General features: G+C 39.7%; 2 protein-coding genes across 2 annotated transcripts in view; one reads left to right on the forward strand and one right to left on the reverse strand.

The window, feature by feature from the left end:
* The first annotated feature begins 208 nt into the window (after nt 1-208).
* LOC141016239 (uncharacterized protein KIAA0040 homolog) lies at nt 209-720 on the forward strand. The gene has a single exon (XM_073490491.1). The coding sequence runs from the start codon at nt 293-295 to the stop codon at nt 623-625; it is 333 nt and encodes a 110-aa protein (XP_073346592.1). The 5' UTR covers nt 209-292; the 3' UTR covers nt 626-720.
* A 10,395-nt stretch (nt 721-11,115) lies between these two features.
* Nucleotides 11,116-14,114, reverse strand: part of tnn (tenascin N) — a 38,403-nt gene continuing 35,404 nt past the window's right edge. Inside the window, exons 19-20 of the mRNA XM_073491225.1 lie at nt 13,445-13,608; nt 11,116-11,810 (exon numbers count right to left, since the gene is read on the reverse strand). Of these exons, the coding sequence (XP_073347326.1) occupies nt 11,661-11,810; nt 13,445-13,608 (314 nt within the window). The 3' untranslated portion in view covers nt 11,116-11,660. The remainder of the gene's footprint in view (nt 11,811-13,444; nt 13,609-14,114) is intronic.

Genomic DNA, 14,114 nt, shown 5'->3' on the forward strand with positions numbered 1-14,114 from the left:
GGAAGGAGGCGCACATGAAGTGGCCCTCAGTGCTTTCAGCGTTTCCATTTAACATAAACAACACAAGCCTGAGCACATACTCGAGCCTCGTAGATACCTTACCACTTTAAAGCTGGATCCAGATTACATACAAGGACTTTTATCTTAAATGAACACCATATCTTAATTATTTTTGGAGTCTCCCTCACATTTACTGACTTACAAACTTCACAACCCTCTCAAGGATTAATTAAATCTTTACAACTGCCGCAGACTCGAGTTGAAAGGAGCCACCGCTCCGTATCTGACAGCCATGGATGGGAAAGCCGACAGCATCCAGGAGTTTTTCAACCAACTCTGGACCTTCGCTACAGACAAACACAACCAGGGGGTCTACAACACAGTCTGCCTGGTGGTCCTCCTGACCCTCCCCCTGCTCGTCCTCCTCACCACTTTGGTGGTGTGCTGCCACTGCTGCTGCTGTCGCCATAGCAACAGCTGTTGCTGTTGCTGCCGCTGCCGAGATGGGACGTCGAGGTCGGAGACGAAGAAGAAGAAGAGTTCGGGCAACAACGAGGAAGACTTGTGGATCTCTGTCAAGACGGGGCCGATGACGCCCGACAGGGTCGCCCTGGCCATGGTGTAGGAGGTAATTTTTTAGACTGAGATCGCTGATCCTGGGCCAGCTGGTGCAGTGGAGCTGATGGAGCACGTACATGGTATTTAGAGAAGTGGATGGAGCCACCGTGGGCTACCGTTTTTAAAGCCTCGCCATTAGTGGGGTCCATATTTGGATGAGAGGGTGGAGGTGGGGAGGAAATTCTGATTGGATCTGACTGAGAAACCGATGACATGCTGTGGTAGCGACTGGTCAATCACAAGGAAGCCACGGTCTAAATGGGACCATAATTTACAAACTGAACATCGTGCTGTATTGAAGAAAACTTGAGACTAACATTGAGACCATTAACTCATCAGGGAACTGTTCACTGAGGTAGTAGACCAAGTGAAAAGTGGGGTCATTTTCTCATAAGCTTCCATACAATCATACTTCTTTTTGAAACCGGTGGGTTTGCCCCCTGCTGACCATTAGAAAGGATGAGAGTTGAAGTGACCTTTCAGACCAGGAGGCTCCGTCCACTTCTCTTCATACTGTGAATGATGGAGCATCTCGAAAGTGGAAAAACTCACCCTGGCTCGGACTGAAAGGAGGCTGAAGACGGTGTCAGAGTGACTCATAATGTAACGGGCACATATTTGGTTGAATATGTAAAACAGTTTATGGATTCTTGTCGTTTTGTATGTATGTGAACGATGTTTACAGCATTTTGTATGAGCTTTTTGGTGCGTGGTACATAAAGGAAGAAGTATGCTAAAACAGAGGAATATACATATCTGCAAATGTGTGAGTGTGTGTGTGACTGGGTTAGAGAGATAGTGTGTGTGTGAGAGAGAGAGAGAGAGAGAGAGAGAGAGAGAGAGAAGTACAGTGTTATTGAGAGCACTTTGTTCTTTGAGCTCCCATGTGAAATTCATTGCGTCTGTATCTGGGAGAGAGAGCCAATTTAAGGTGTGCCCAGTGTTCAGGCGGCTGTAATGCTGCCTGCTTTCACATTCAGCCTGCAATCGACACTGATGATTGACTCTCACTTTCTAAAGTGGAAGTCACTGACATCCAAAAAGTTTAACTCGCGCTGTGCAGAAAGAAAACTAGAACTTCTATCAATTCAATTTCTCTCATCTTCTTACTTTATTTGCTTAATTCAATACAGTGCAGGAGAGGCACTTCTCCCAGTTTTTGGCTTTTGGGAGTGTTGCAGTATTCAGGTCAAGTGAGCCTTAAAGGCACAATTCATAATCCAAATGTAATCTTCTCAAACTGATTAACAAATCTTTTAATGAAGACTAGACAACAACCATATCAAAGCCGGAGTTGTTTATTGAAATTTTGGATTCGAGTGATATAAGTTCTCAATCTGAAGGACAAAAATGTATGAGTTTAGAAAGCAGCACAGAAACAAAGGTGAGGAAACACTTTTGGTGACATGTTTTTGAGTGATTCTACTAAATAAAATTGGTCATAATGAGCACACTAGCTGCAGCAATTTGCATCATTCAAGGTGGGACAGTTTGAGCCTACTACTTGCATTTGATTTCTTTTTGCATGTATCAGTGTGCACTTGACACAGATAAGCTGACACTGATTATGTTTTGAATCACTTTCCATAGCACTAAACTGTCTGATGTACAACAGCAGAATATCTTTCTTGCTCCTGTTTGGTGTTCTTTTTGTTTCCATTTCAACCATTTCCCTGTTATTTCATCCCAGTATATTATGAGATAAGTTTGTCAGTGAGCTGTTAATTTCAGGGTTATTGTAACTAAACATATTAAGGTTAAATATGACAGAACTACATGTCTTTGTTCACGAGAGAACTCCTTCCAACTCTGAACATACGTGTACGGAAGCCCTGAGGGGCGAGTGAGACATTTGGGTTTTTTCTGATGATCCTTTTTCTAAGTCTGATCTAAGTTATATTCTCTCCTGTGTTTACGACTTGTGATCTGATGGGGAAAAAAAGTTTTGTCAGGATAATCTTTATAAGTTCCCTAACTTTTTTTTTTCCATCTGTGAAAACATGAAAAAAAAAAATTTCAGGAGAATAAATTATTTTGTGTGTGTGTGTGTGTGTGTGTGTGTGTGTGTGTGTGTGTGTGTGTGTGTGTGTGTGTGTGTGTGTGTGGAACCATGTTGTTTTTGTAAAACTCATTTTGACCACAAGAAGCTGAATAGCAACACTATCCCATGTGCTAGCAGGTTATGTAGCATGACTGTCATGTCTGTCTTTTGGCAAAGAATGCATCATACTCGGTACTAATCTGCCGTTAGAGAAATTCACTCAGTTACTGCTGGAAAACATTTTTTTTACTCGGCTTCACACATTATTATTTTTTTTTTCATGAAATAAATGTTTGCACGATGGAAAAAATTAAGGAACTTAGAAAGATTATCCTGGCAAACCTTTATTTCTTCACCAGACCACAAGTCATAATCACAGGAGAAAAAATTTAGATCAGAAAATGGATCATCAGAATAAATGAATGTCTCACTTGCTACTTCCGTACACGTGCTCAATCAGTTAAAATCTCAAGGTCAATTTTTTTTTTTTTACAGTTTGAGTCTTTTGCTGCTCAACTATCTTCAGAGCATTCTTACTGTAAATGTAAGTCATTTTTAAAAGTTTGATTAATACGGGTCCACACCAATAATGTTTGTAAATACATCAGAATTAAAATTATATTCATTTACATTTACAAAGCTATGTGATGAAAATGTTTTAAAGAGTACTCAAAGAAATTTTTGAACATATTTAAAAAATATAAAATAAAGAGGAGAAACCCTGAAATGAGCAAATGATTTGGGATTAAAGCAGATTGCACTTGAAGGCTCCTTTTTTTTTTTTTTTTTTTTTAAGTGTGTGACATCTCAAACCCAATTAAACAGAAACCTCTCAGCAGTATCATCATCTTTATGCATTAGCTTATATTGGCACTAAGTTGATCTTCTTGCTCAAGTGCTGCTGGGAAAACAGGCCCCACTCATTTCATTACTGCTCAGACAGATACAACCCTGTGTGGAAATCGGGGTTTGTCTCCTCTGCTTCGTGTTTCGAGGAGAGAAACCATAGTTGTTGGAGCTTAATTTGAAAGCTTACCCTGCAAAATAAAAGCCTCTGTAGCAATCAGCAATAAGCGCCGTTAGCCAAGAAATAACATCACCGACATGTTTAGTGGTTGGCTGAACATGTCATTGTGGTTTGCATTAGTCAGAGGGAGATTTACAGCCAGTTTCGGTTCATTCTTACAGATTGCGACAAGCTCTTAACAGCATAAAATGATGATAAAAATAGGGAGAAGATAAAAGTAAGGTGAGATTAAAGGACTAATTTAACATTTTAAGAGATCTTCCTTTTTGCTTACTTGTCCATATCAGAACATCAGAACTGCTCCCCTCACATTCTGGTGATAAGTTTAGTTAAGCTTTGAATCTTTTCGACCAAAATTCTTACATATTGCACCTTTAAGTTGTGTTTATAATACTTTGTAAATAGTTAATAAAAACTGTGCAGTTCTTCTATACACAATATTTGGATGGTCACCATAAAACTTGAGCTGATGTTTATAAACCTTAACAATCATTTACTAAATGGTTTATAAAGCATTTCATTGTTTGTTATGAGTGAAATAACAATTAACTACAGTTAAATTAACTATAAACTTACTGTTTATAGTATAGTATACACTACACTGTGGTGTTGCCACAATCTGTGTACTTCTTCCATCGCTGTTTAATCCATCCAACAAAACAAAGTGTACAAATGGAAACGTACCATTTTACTGGGATTATGCAACCTAGCCTGCTATTTCTTGGCCAGGACCAGTGAAGCAGGCTGAAACATAACCTTCTCTTCAGATGCTCACTATAGACGCTAGCCTCTGTTTTCAGTCTTGCGCCGAGCTCGCTGGCTTGTGGCTCCAGCTATATATTTACTGCACAGACATGAGAGTTTTATCTATCTTGGCACTATCTTTCTTTCACATAAGTGAGTCTTGAGAGAAGAAGAAGAAGGTTATTCTGTCTTTTTTTCCAAACTGAGATGTGGAGGCAGGGAGTCCCAGCAGGGGAGTCTCACACTGAGACATCTACTGATCATTGATCTCAAGCACTGTGCGATTGTAGATGTTGAAGAAAAGTAGAATCTCTTTCAAAAATCCTGACAGTCGCTTCATCAGTCGCCTGATTATATATAATTACAAGGACAAATGAAGATGGGCAGTAAAGTGAAGGTTTTTCAGTTTCTACTAAACACGTTCAATCAGTCAGACATGGATGCTCATAATTTTTTAATTCATCACATCCCCGCTGCCTCCCTGCTGATCATGAGTTACTGATCCTCATTATCAGTTTCCGTATCCATCATACAGCACTGTGGGTGTTTTTGCCATAAATATATAAGATGCTGAATTAATGAGATCACCTGTTTGACATAATTTGTGATGTTGACCTCGTCACTTTGAAAGGATCGTATTTTATTTTCTGGGGGGGTTTGTGAATCAGCTGCAGGTGTCAAACATTAGGGAGTATGAAATGCATATGTTATCCCTTTTTCCCTTTGCCAGTTTGCTGTGATCAGAGAGAACCGACTCGGGAGGATTTGTCATCTGTTTGAACAGCAAATCTGCCACTCTGGATCGCTTTCTATATGATAGCGGCGTGGTTTTTGATCCCATCCAATTATGCATGACATTGTATATTTAGGATGTATTTTTGATGATCCACAGTTGAAACAAAATGCTGAGGCGATTCTTTTTTCTTTCTTTTTTTTTAATTATATGCCTGGCTGGGCTTTGTTGTTAGCTCTGCATGCATAATTTATCCCGACGTACAGTATAGAGATGATAAAGGAGAGCTCGATGTGGGAGATGACAGGGAGCAAATAAAGTTGTTGTCTGCTTTTTTTTAGCTTTGTGGAATCTCATCTTTCTATCTCTAATATAAAGTGAAGTTAACGGAGCCTTTGAGTTTTGACACAAAGTCATTATCTTTACGTGTGAACGTGTCATATTTTGCACAGGCCTCTTCATTCAAGTTCCAGGCAATCTGCTCTTAATAATTCAATATTTGCACACCAGATGCATTTATTTTGGGTGTACGTGCAGCCCAATGGGATCAAAGTCTTTTTTGCAGACTGTTAACACACCGTGATTATTCTGACCAGAGGAACTGTGACGATGAAATGTGAGGAAAACAACAAACAAACAACAAAGAGCTGAATCTGTTTGTGCCGTGTGACATCTAATTGATCCCAAACTGCGATATGTCCTATTGGTCTAATCTTCACTTTTACTGCAAATAAGTGGATAAAAGGGGAAATGGAGGAAGTTTTCTTGCTGTAAGAACTGTTTAAATAAACAAAAACAGGATGCTGCTGAGCACCGTAATTAATAAGCACTTCTGCCTCCAGTGAGCCTCATGAACATGTAATTTTCATCATCGGTTTGATGGCCGTAGCGGAGCAATCTTTGATGCAAGTAATCAGTTTGGCTTGAGGAGCAATTCATCTTTGACATTATTAAGGCGCAGACATGCACTTTGGGGAAATTCGTTCCGCCTCACAGATGCTGGTTCTCAACCTGCGTGAGATGTTCGCTGTTGTCAAAGTATTAGCATAACTTAAATCTCAGCATGTCAACAACATGTTGTTTGTTTACTTCATTCTTTAAGGCCAGAGGAGACTGAGAGGGATCTTTCACAGCCTGTCGTCTTTTCACTGTGACATGAAAGTCTTAGATTCAAACAGGAGGTGTATCCAGCTACCTGACAAATCATTTTTTGTACTTTGCAAACAACAATCAATGTGTTGAGAGGATTTTCAACACTTCACGGTAGCTCAGAACTTCACCTCTTGCACTAAGACCCGGGTCCAGGAGTCCCTCCCTAAGTTAACCTGGTGTCTCTGCACAATTGTGACAACACCTGTACATGACAGCCACATTCAAGTCACTTTAGCCTGCTGAATTTGTATGTATGGAATATAAAGTAAGCAGACCAGCCAGCTGACATTAAGCCACTAGTGCACGACTGTTAAAAAGTTTGGTATCACCTGTTACGTTGGCGTTTTTCATTTTTCCTTCAATAATGGATCTTTTAACACACACAAAATGTATTAGCTTATTTATATGTGAAATAGTTTTGGCCCCAGAAATTTAATAAGGAAATTATTAAAACTTTAATTTGTTTGATGTCCCCACTGTGCTGCCTAACAGGGAAGAATACTGTAACTAATTTTCCCCCAAATACACTTTGATTTTTAATTTGTTTTCCAGTCAGGAAATTATTAAGATTATATAAGATTATTATTGAACCACAACAGTCCAATTAGGCTCTAAATATCTTTGGGAACCTGTCACCAGGATAAATTGTTAGCAGGTCACGTTTCTGCAAACCACGGATACGTCCGTAAGTACGTGTCGTAGGCCGTGTACCATGTTGACATTTGTACCTCACTCACATTACATGTTTATAACCTCACTTCCATATTGGAAGGTGGAGCGGATGGTGGTGGACAGGCTAAGCTGCCGACTGCAGTTAATGATCAGGACACTTCCAGTCCTGTTTGTGGCAACCAAAACAGGTATTTTACACCAAACCCTGATCTTTTCCTAACTCTAACTAAGTTTGCGTTGGGCCTAAACCTAAGCAGAGCCTAAGCACAAGAGAAAAATAGAAAATTAACCCAAAGAAACTTAAAGTTCTAACTTTGCAGAAACATACTAAACCAACATTTATTCTTTATTCTTCCTTATTCCTCAGCATTTTGTACTCCATGTTATTTATTTATTTATTTTTAATTTGCTGAGCCTTCATACAAATCTACACATCTATTCGTCAAGAGAACTTCCTACAAACTAAAAGCATGAAAGACCTTTTCAAAAAATACAGCGTATTCCTCTCTGCCAGACTATGTACAAAACAAGCTTTTGTGGCTGCCGTTTTCAAACTTTTGATTGTTAGTGTATATCTGAAGTTTAAAAAAAAAAATCGACAAAAGGCCTCAAAATTTGGCTGCCAAGGTAAAGGCTTCCATTTCAATTTAGAAACAGCAGGAAGAGAGATGTGACAGCACTAAAACGCAGCCAGGCAGCAGCGTGGACACATTTTACATGTCATATTAGCATACAGTATGTCTAAAGTGGAAACAAAAACACTGTCAAAAAAATATAAATATCACATCATGAAAAAAGTGAATAAAGATCAGTAGCTGAATGGTTAAAGAACACATCACATAACTGTAATGTAACCAGTTTGATTCCAGCTGAGGACCTCTGTTGCATGTTATTACCCCCATCTCTATTATCTGTCAAAAATAAAGGTCAGTATTTACACATATTTATTTCTAAATCTTCCACGGACCTCCTACAAACACACTTATAACATCTATAATGTCCTCCTCTCCTCTCCTCTCCTCTCCTCTCCTCTCCTCTCCTCTCCTCTCCTCTCCTCTCCTCTCCTCTCCTCTCCTCTCCTCTCCTCTGTCTGGTCAGTACTTCCCTCTTTTTCCACGAGCTGCTCACCCTCCACCCCTTCAAACAAACCCTCCCTTGTTACAACATTACCAAGCTCCCTCATGGAAAAAATACATCACACTGAACCCGAGGCGCAAGTGTCAGCCGGAGTGACACAGCCAGACAAATGTGTATGTCTGCGAGCTTATATACTGTACAGTGTATAGGCACGCAGGGGAGGGAGAGAGGGAGAGAGAGAGGGGGAGAGAAAAGGGCAAACCTCTCTGTTTATCCTGGCACTGAGCAAACCACTTGCCTCTCCGAGCAATGGCAGGAACCAATCTCCTTAAAGTAATTTGCAATCACTGTTGCTGAAAAGGCCTTCCGCATCAATGAGCTTTTGTTAGACATTTCATTTCAAAGTTGAAGGGGAAAAAAATGCTATTCAAAAATATTTGTTTTAATTTTTTTTAGCCGGCAACCTTCTCACCCTCTCATTTGATTTTGGCGAATAAACACTCAAAAGAGTTTTCTTTTCACTTTTGGCTTTTAAGGAAGGAATGGCATTTCTGAAGTGGTGCATATCTTTTATCTGCTATCTGTTTTTTTGTGTTTAAATGGTGTAATGTGCCATTTATATCCTCTCCGTGTTGCTTTTAGCAGCTGTGTAAAAATAGCCCCTACCCAGACAGTCAGTGAGCTGTCTGCAGATTATGAGATACAGAATTGGGAAACTCTTATAAGATCAGACGGCAAACAGTCATCAGTTCCTGCAAGTACAGTTGCTCAATTCAGTATGATGAAAGCGTTGTGTCGTGGGAACACTGCAGCTCTAAATATAAAGAGTGTCAGCGAGGGGTGGAGGAAGTACTCTGTTCATTTACTTTATATAAAGGACACACGCATTCAATCCTGGTCCTACTTATATTACTGTAGATGTTTCCCTGCACCAACGCACCTGATCAAATGAATGTGTCGTTATCAGCCTTCAGCAGATGAGCTAATGAGCTGCACACAAAATAATAATATGTACACACACATTTTATATTCATATTCACTGATGAGTACTGCTGCTTATGTGCAAATAGTAGTATAAAATCTTTTGTGGCTCCAGAAGAAGCTGCATGTAATCTGATAAATTCCCCTTCAGTGATGTCACTCGGTGGCTAAACTGCATTGTGGGTAATGTAGGCAATATCTCCGGTTTTGCTATATCAGTTTCGATTATTAGCTTTTAATGAGTCCAACAATGTTGCAGGAGTGCAATGCAGACCAGTGGACTGCTTTTGAAAACTTGCTGTCTACATTACCCACAAAGCACCTTAGCCACTGGGTGACATCACTGGAGGGAATTTATCAGATTACATGCAGCTTCCTCTGGAGCCACAAAAGACTTGAATGAAATGAAAGTAGATAAAAGGCACTATATTTCCACTATATTAAGTAATTGAGTAGAAAAATGATTACTAGTAAATGTACTTAGTTACTTACTACCACTGGTGTCCGCACTTAGTGGGCAATTTAATTGTTAGGTGTCATCTGTTTCATAACAGATTTATGTGAACTAAAAAAACTCCTTCTGTTGAACACTTAACCTGATGATTCTGTCAAATTAATAATATATGAGCTTTGTGAAGCTCATTAAATTAAAGCTACTGATGGACATCTTGTGCCGACTGAGAGACTAGATAGCATATCGGTCTGTTGGGCCACTACTGTGTTTGAAACTAAAATATGACAATGTGTGGTCTCCAGAGGATGAATCCCAATGAATAAGATGATCCCCTGACTTTTCCTCTCCCACCACCAACATTTCTGGTTCAGAGTCAAATGTCACGTGACAGCTATTGGATGGATTGCCACAAAATTTTGACCATCGAGTCAAATCTTCTTGCTAACGATGAACATGATAAACGTCAGCGTGCTGAGATTGAGAGACTTCAAGACACGTGAATCTATTTTATTAGAATACTGACATGCCTGACATCAAAAGAATTGTTGGTCGATGTAATGTGGCTGTGAAGAGATCCCTTCTTAGTGTGAAGCTCACGTGAGGCTCCAGCAGACTAGTCACACTGATATTATATAAGGAAGTAAAAATGATTGTTAAGAGAGCTCTGATGAATGTTAATGTTAGCAGTTCAAAGCTACATTGCACCTCAAGGACAGCCTCACAGAGCTGCTAGATTTGTTAATTCTGAATGGATGAACACAGTACTATACAGCAGCACCACAGAAGCACTTAAAATACATAAAACCTCGCCTGACATTCCACCTCTGCAAAACATGGAGCTACTGGCTCATTAGTGATGTGTTTTAACCCTCATTCCTTCAGGCTCTAGCTACCCTTGGACGAGAAAAACAATGTCTTCGTGTAACAAAACCTTTATTAATTTATTTATAGTGTGAATGTGTGGTATGAATATGAATGAGAAGCTACTGTACGTTACTTTGACCGACATTTGGTTAAAAAACAGGATTTTAATTCCCTCATTTCTGACCTTGAAAATCCTGATTGAAGTCTCGTTGGAATATAAAACCTTATGCACCGTGAAGGCTTAAAAAAGACATTTTAGTGAATGCAAAATTTATGAGGAGCAGCGGCTACAAATCAATTCTGGCAGATTAGCAGAAAGTTTGATTGATGTTCTCTTGTCACATAAAGCAACACAGTTTCTAATAAAAGTGGAGGGAAAAAAAGTGTAATAATGTAATAAAGTCAAAGTCAAAGCAGTATTAATAACCTTTGTCAGCTTTTGAGATTGCAAACAAGAGATTGGTCATTAAGTTGCCGTGGATGATGCAAACAAACTTCGTTCTTATTGGCGTTTGATGTGAGCACGTTGCGTTGATTGATATGTGCTGTCGCTAACGTATGAATGAAAAACAGGAGCAATATGGTCATTCACGACAGCCATTCATTATTATTCTCTGGCTCATCCAACGCACACTAATGTGATGCGACAGTGTGGCAGCTTAATGTCACACAAGCGGCTTCATAATCAATAAACTCCCGGCGCTAACTAATCATCCACACAACAAAACACACAAGCCACCAGCTTCTTTTTTATACATTTATGTGATCATGGCAATACTACTATACACAAAAAAAAGTTGCTACTCTTCATAGGACATGAAATAAACAAATATAATACAAGTAACCTCGGCTGCTGCCCTGAGGTTTAAAAGAAAAAGTTAAAATGAATGCAGTAATAGGAGAAAAAATGGATTTCTTGGCTCCCAACTGAACTTAAATCTTCTGTTTCCTGACTTATAATTGAGGTTACTACCAGAATCAGTGAAACAGGAGTTGGTAAAAAAATACAATTGCGTTCTGATTAAAGTCGTTCACTTCACTTCAAAACTTCACCTCGGAGGCAGCTTTGTATTCGCCGCTTTCCCATAATCACACTAAAACTTTTGAATTTCTGATGACTCTTACAAACAGATAATAACTTATTATTGAGTGTGAGCTTTTCCCTTTTTGCCCAAAACGTGTACATATTGTCAAGGGGTTGAGACACATTAAGGCCCATAGACATTGCATAGAAACACCCAAATCGAGCTTGCTGGCAGGTTAATGGGCTGTTGTGGTCTCAGTGCGAGGTGCTCCATTACTTCTTCTGGAGGCTTGCGGTTCTGCTCTTCTTCCGGGCCATCAACGATCGCCTCTTCCTGCTGGACAAGGCTCCCAAGGGTCGGATCTTCATCTCGGTGAAGTCGAGGGACGTCAGGTGGCCCTTCCACGGTTTCCAGTTCACTCCCTGACAGCAGGACGACGATTGAGCCAGAAAGAGATTGAAATAAAAGCAAAGACGGGTTAGAAGGAGAAGTTGGGATTGATGAAAGAGAAGGGAGTGGGGAAATGAGGGAGGCACAAAATAATGGGTGAGAGACGGAGTCGCAGAAGGCTGTTTTTACATGACAGACAGGCCCGAATGACAACACTAATAATACCAGCCTCTGGCTTCATTTCATGTGCGTACAAACTTGTTTTGACTGTTATTGCATTTCGCCAACAAACATTGCGGGAGACATCTGCAGCCGCAATATTATGGATGAAATCTCGACAAGCGCAGAGATCTCCCCCGGCATTTCCTTCAGTATCAGTCTCCCTTAGACATAATAACTGTTGTTGTTACCCACTCAGCCTAGTAAGAAAACACACTCATGGTTTAAAGCTGGTGTGAGAAATGTGTTTTCTTATCACTGCTGATGGATTCAGGCCATTTCTGCTTCACCTTAACAATCCAAAACAAAACAAGTAGAAGTGGGCTGGAGTGAAGTTGTCTTTGATTGCTGACCAGAGAGCAGCCTCCTGCTCAGCACCCATTTTTTTCTGCCTTTCTCTAAGTATGTTGAAAGAAACCCAAATCACAATGATGAATGATTTGATCAGGGTGGCTAGTTTTATCTGTTGTGTGACAGGCCAAGACAGTTTAGGAAAAAGTCGACCTGTATTTGTTCTAAAAAAACAACAAAACACTTTGTAACTTAACCTGAGTGTTGAAGCCTCCAGCAACTGCTGAATTAATCAAGAACAACACTGACATTTTTAGCTGAAGGGGATTCAGAAACACTGATAATAAAACAGTTTTTGGATTATGTAAAGTATGCAAATTAATATTTGAACAACAAGTCTGCAGTATAGCCAGACTTAATTTAGCAGATTTAAATACTAGAACTAGAGTGAGGGTGATTTGTTTGACAGCCTCGGGGATCCAAAGACTGTCAAGTGAGGTTAATATAAATCTGCCGCCACATCAGAACTGTCAGTGCCACCTGTTGGTTTAAAGACACACTACACCCAGAGAGTTGACCTCAGAGCTTTGTCCTTGATGTTGAACCATCAAGACTTGTTATGTTTGGTAAGATTTGTTCAATTTTGGAGATTTACCTTGTTTAACTTTTAGGTTTTTTAAGAGATGGAGCCCTCGTGTTTTTTTCCATTATAGGTAACAATTGGAAGAATGTTCTATGTACGGGTAATTTTGGTAAAATATATTAATAAAGACATTCAACTTGCAATTTTCTTTTGTTATGATTCATGGCATTAAGTTTCTCTAGCAAGGATTTTGCTGTTTCTATAGAGGTGCACGACTTATATACTGCTGTGAAAAACATGTTCACGGTAACTAAAAATATGACAGGAGCAAAAAACGCCCACAAACTGCTCTCAGGGTTGAACCCACATTGGTAGATATATACATATAGATATGTATATTTACACAGTATATCCTTAATTTGAACCTGTAGAAGCTTCATTAAGATTCAAATCTTTCCTTCGAGAGTGACCTGGCCAACAGGGCAGCATTAAAAAGATTTACATTAAAGGCAGGATAGCACTTTATGTTTTGCATGTATGATCAAGTGCAGAACTTTGTCCCTGCTCACTCACCATACTGTGCCTTTCGTCTCCCCAGTTTCCATTGAGGTTGGCCAGGTGACAGTTCTTGTACCACCAGGCGCCGCGGTGGGCCAGGGCGCAGTTACTGAGGGCGATGTCATTATCTGAGTCAATAGTGGTCCAGGGCCGGCCTTGGTGGTAGGTCATAGCATCACCTGTGGATCACCAACAATCATTAATAATTACACAAACAATTAAAAAGACGCTTCTCAGAACCAATTTGACAAAATCTCTGTCCGTCAGTCCATCCATTCTTTCTTTCACATGAAACACACCCACCCACCTGCACGCACACACCGACCTTCACACGCGTGCACTTCAATTACATAATAAGCCTAATTATAACATTCATTTATTCATGAATTAATCATTTTTTTCAGTTTTTTTTCTTCGTTTTTGTTTGTCTGATCTTTGTTGTGTTTCTCTCTCTTCGTTCCTGTTGTTTTTGCTCCAACAGTTTTTTTTTCTCTTCTTTCATTTGTCTTGGCTTTTTTGGGTCTAATTCTCCTTCCTGGGTTTAGTTACGTCAATGTGTATGTTGGTCCCATGTGATTTTTTAAACCAATGTATTGTTTACACATGATATTTATTGCATGTCTATCTGCCCTTCCTCTGTTGCTCTTCCAGAGGTTTCTTCTTTTTTTCCCCCCGTTAAAAGGTT

This window comes from Pagrus major, chromosome 21 (assembly GCF_040436345.1).
Source record: "Pagrus major chromosome 21, Pma_NU_1.0".
In the NCBI taxonomy this organism is placed as follows: domain Eukaryota; kingdom Metazoa; phylum Chordata; class Actinopteri; order Spariformes; family Sparidae; genus Pagrus; species Pagrus major.

Bases quoted from the DNA above. Each gene is read 5' to 3' on its own strand.
- LOC141016239 (XM_073490491.1), top strand. From the start codon at position 293: ATGGATGGGAAAGCCGACAGCATCCAGGAGTTTTTCAACCAACTCTGG.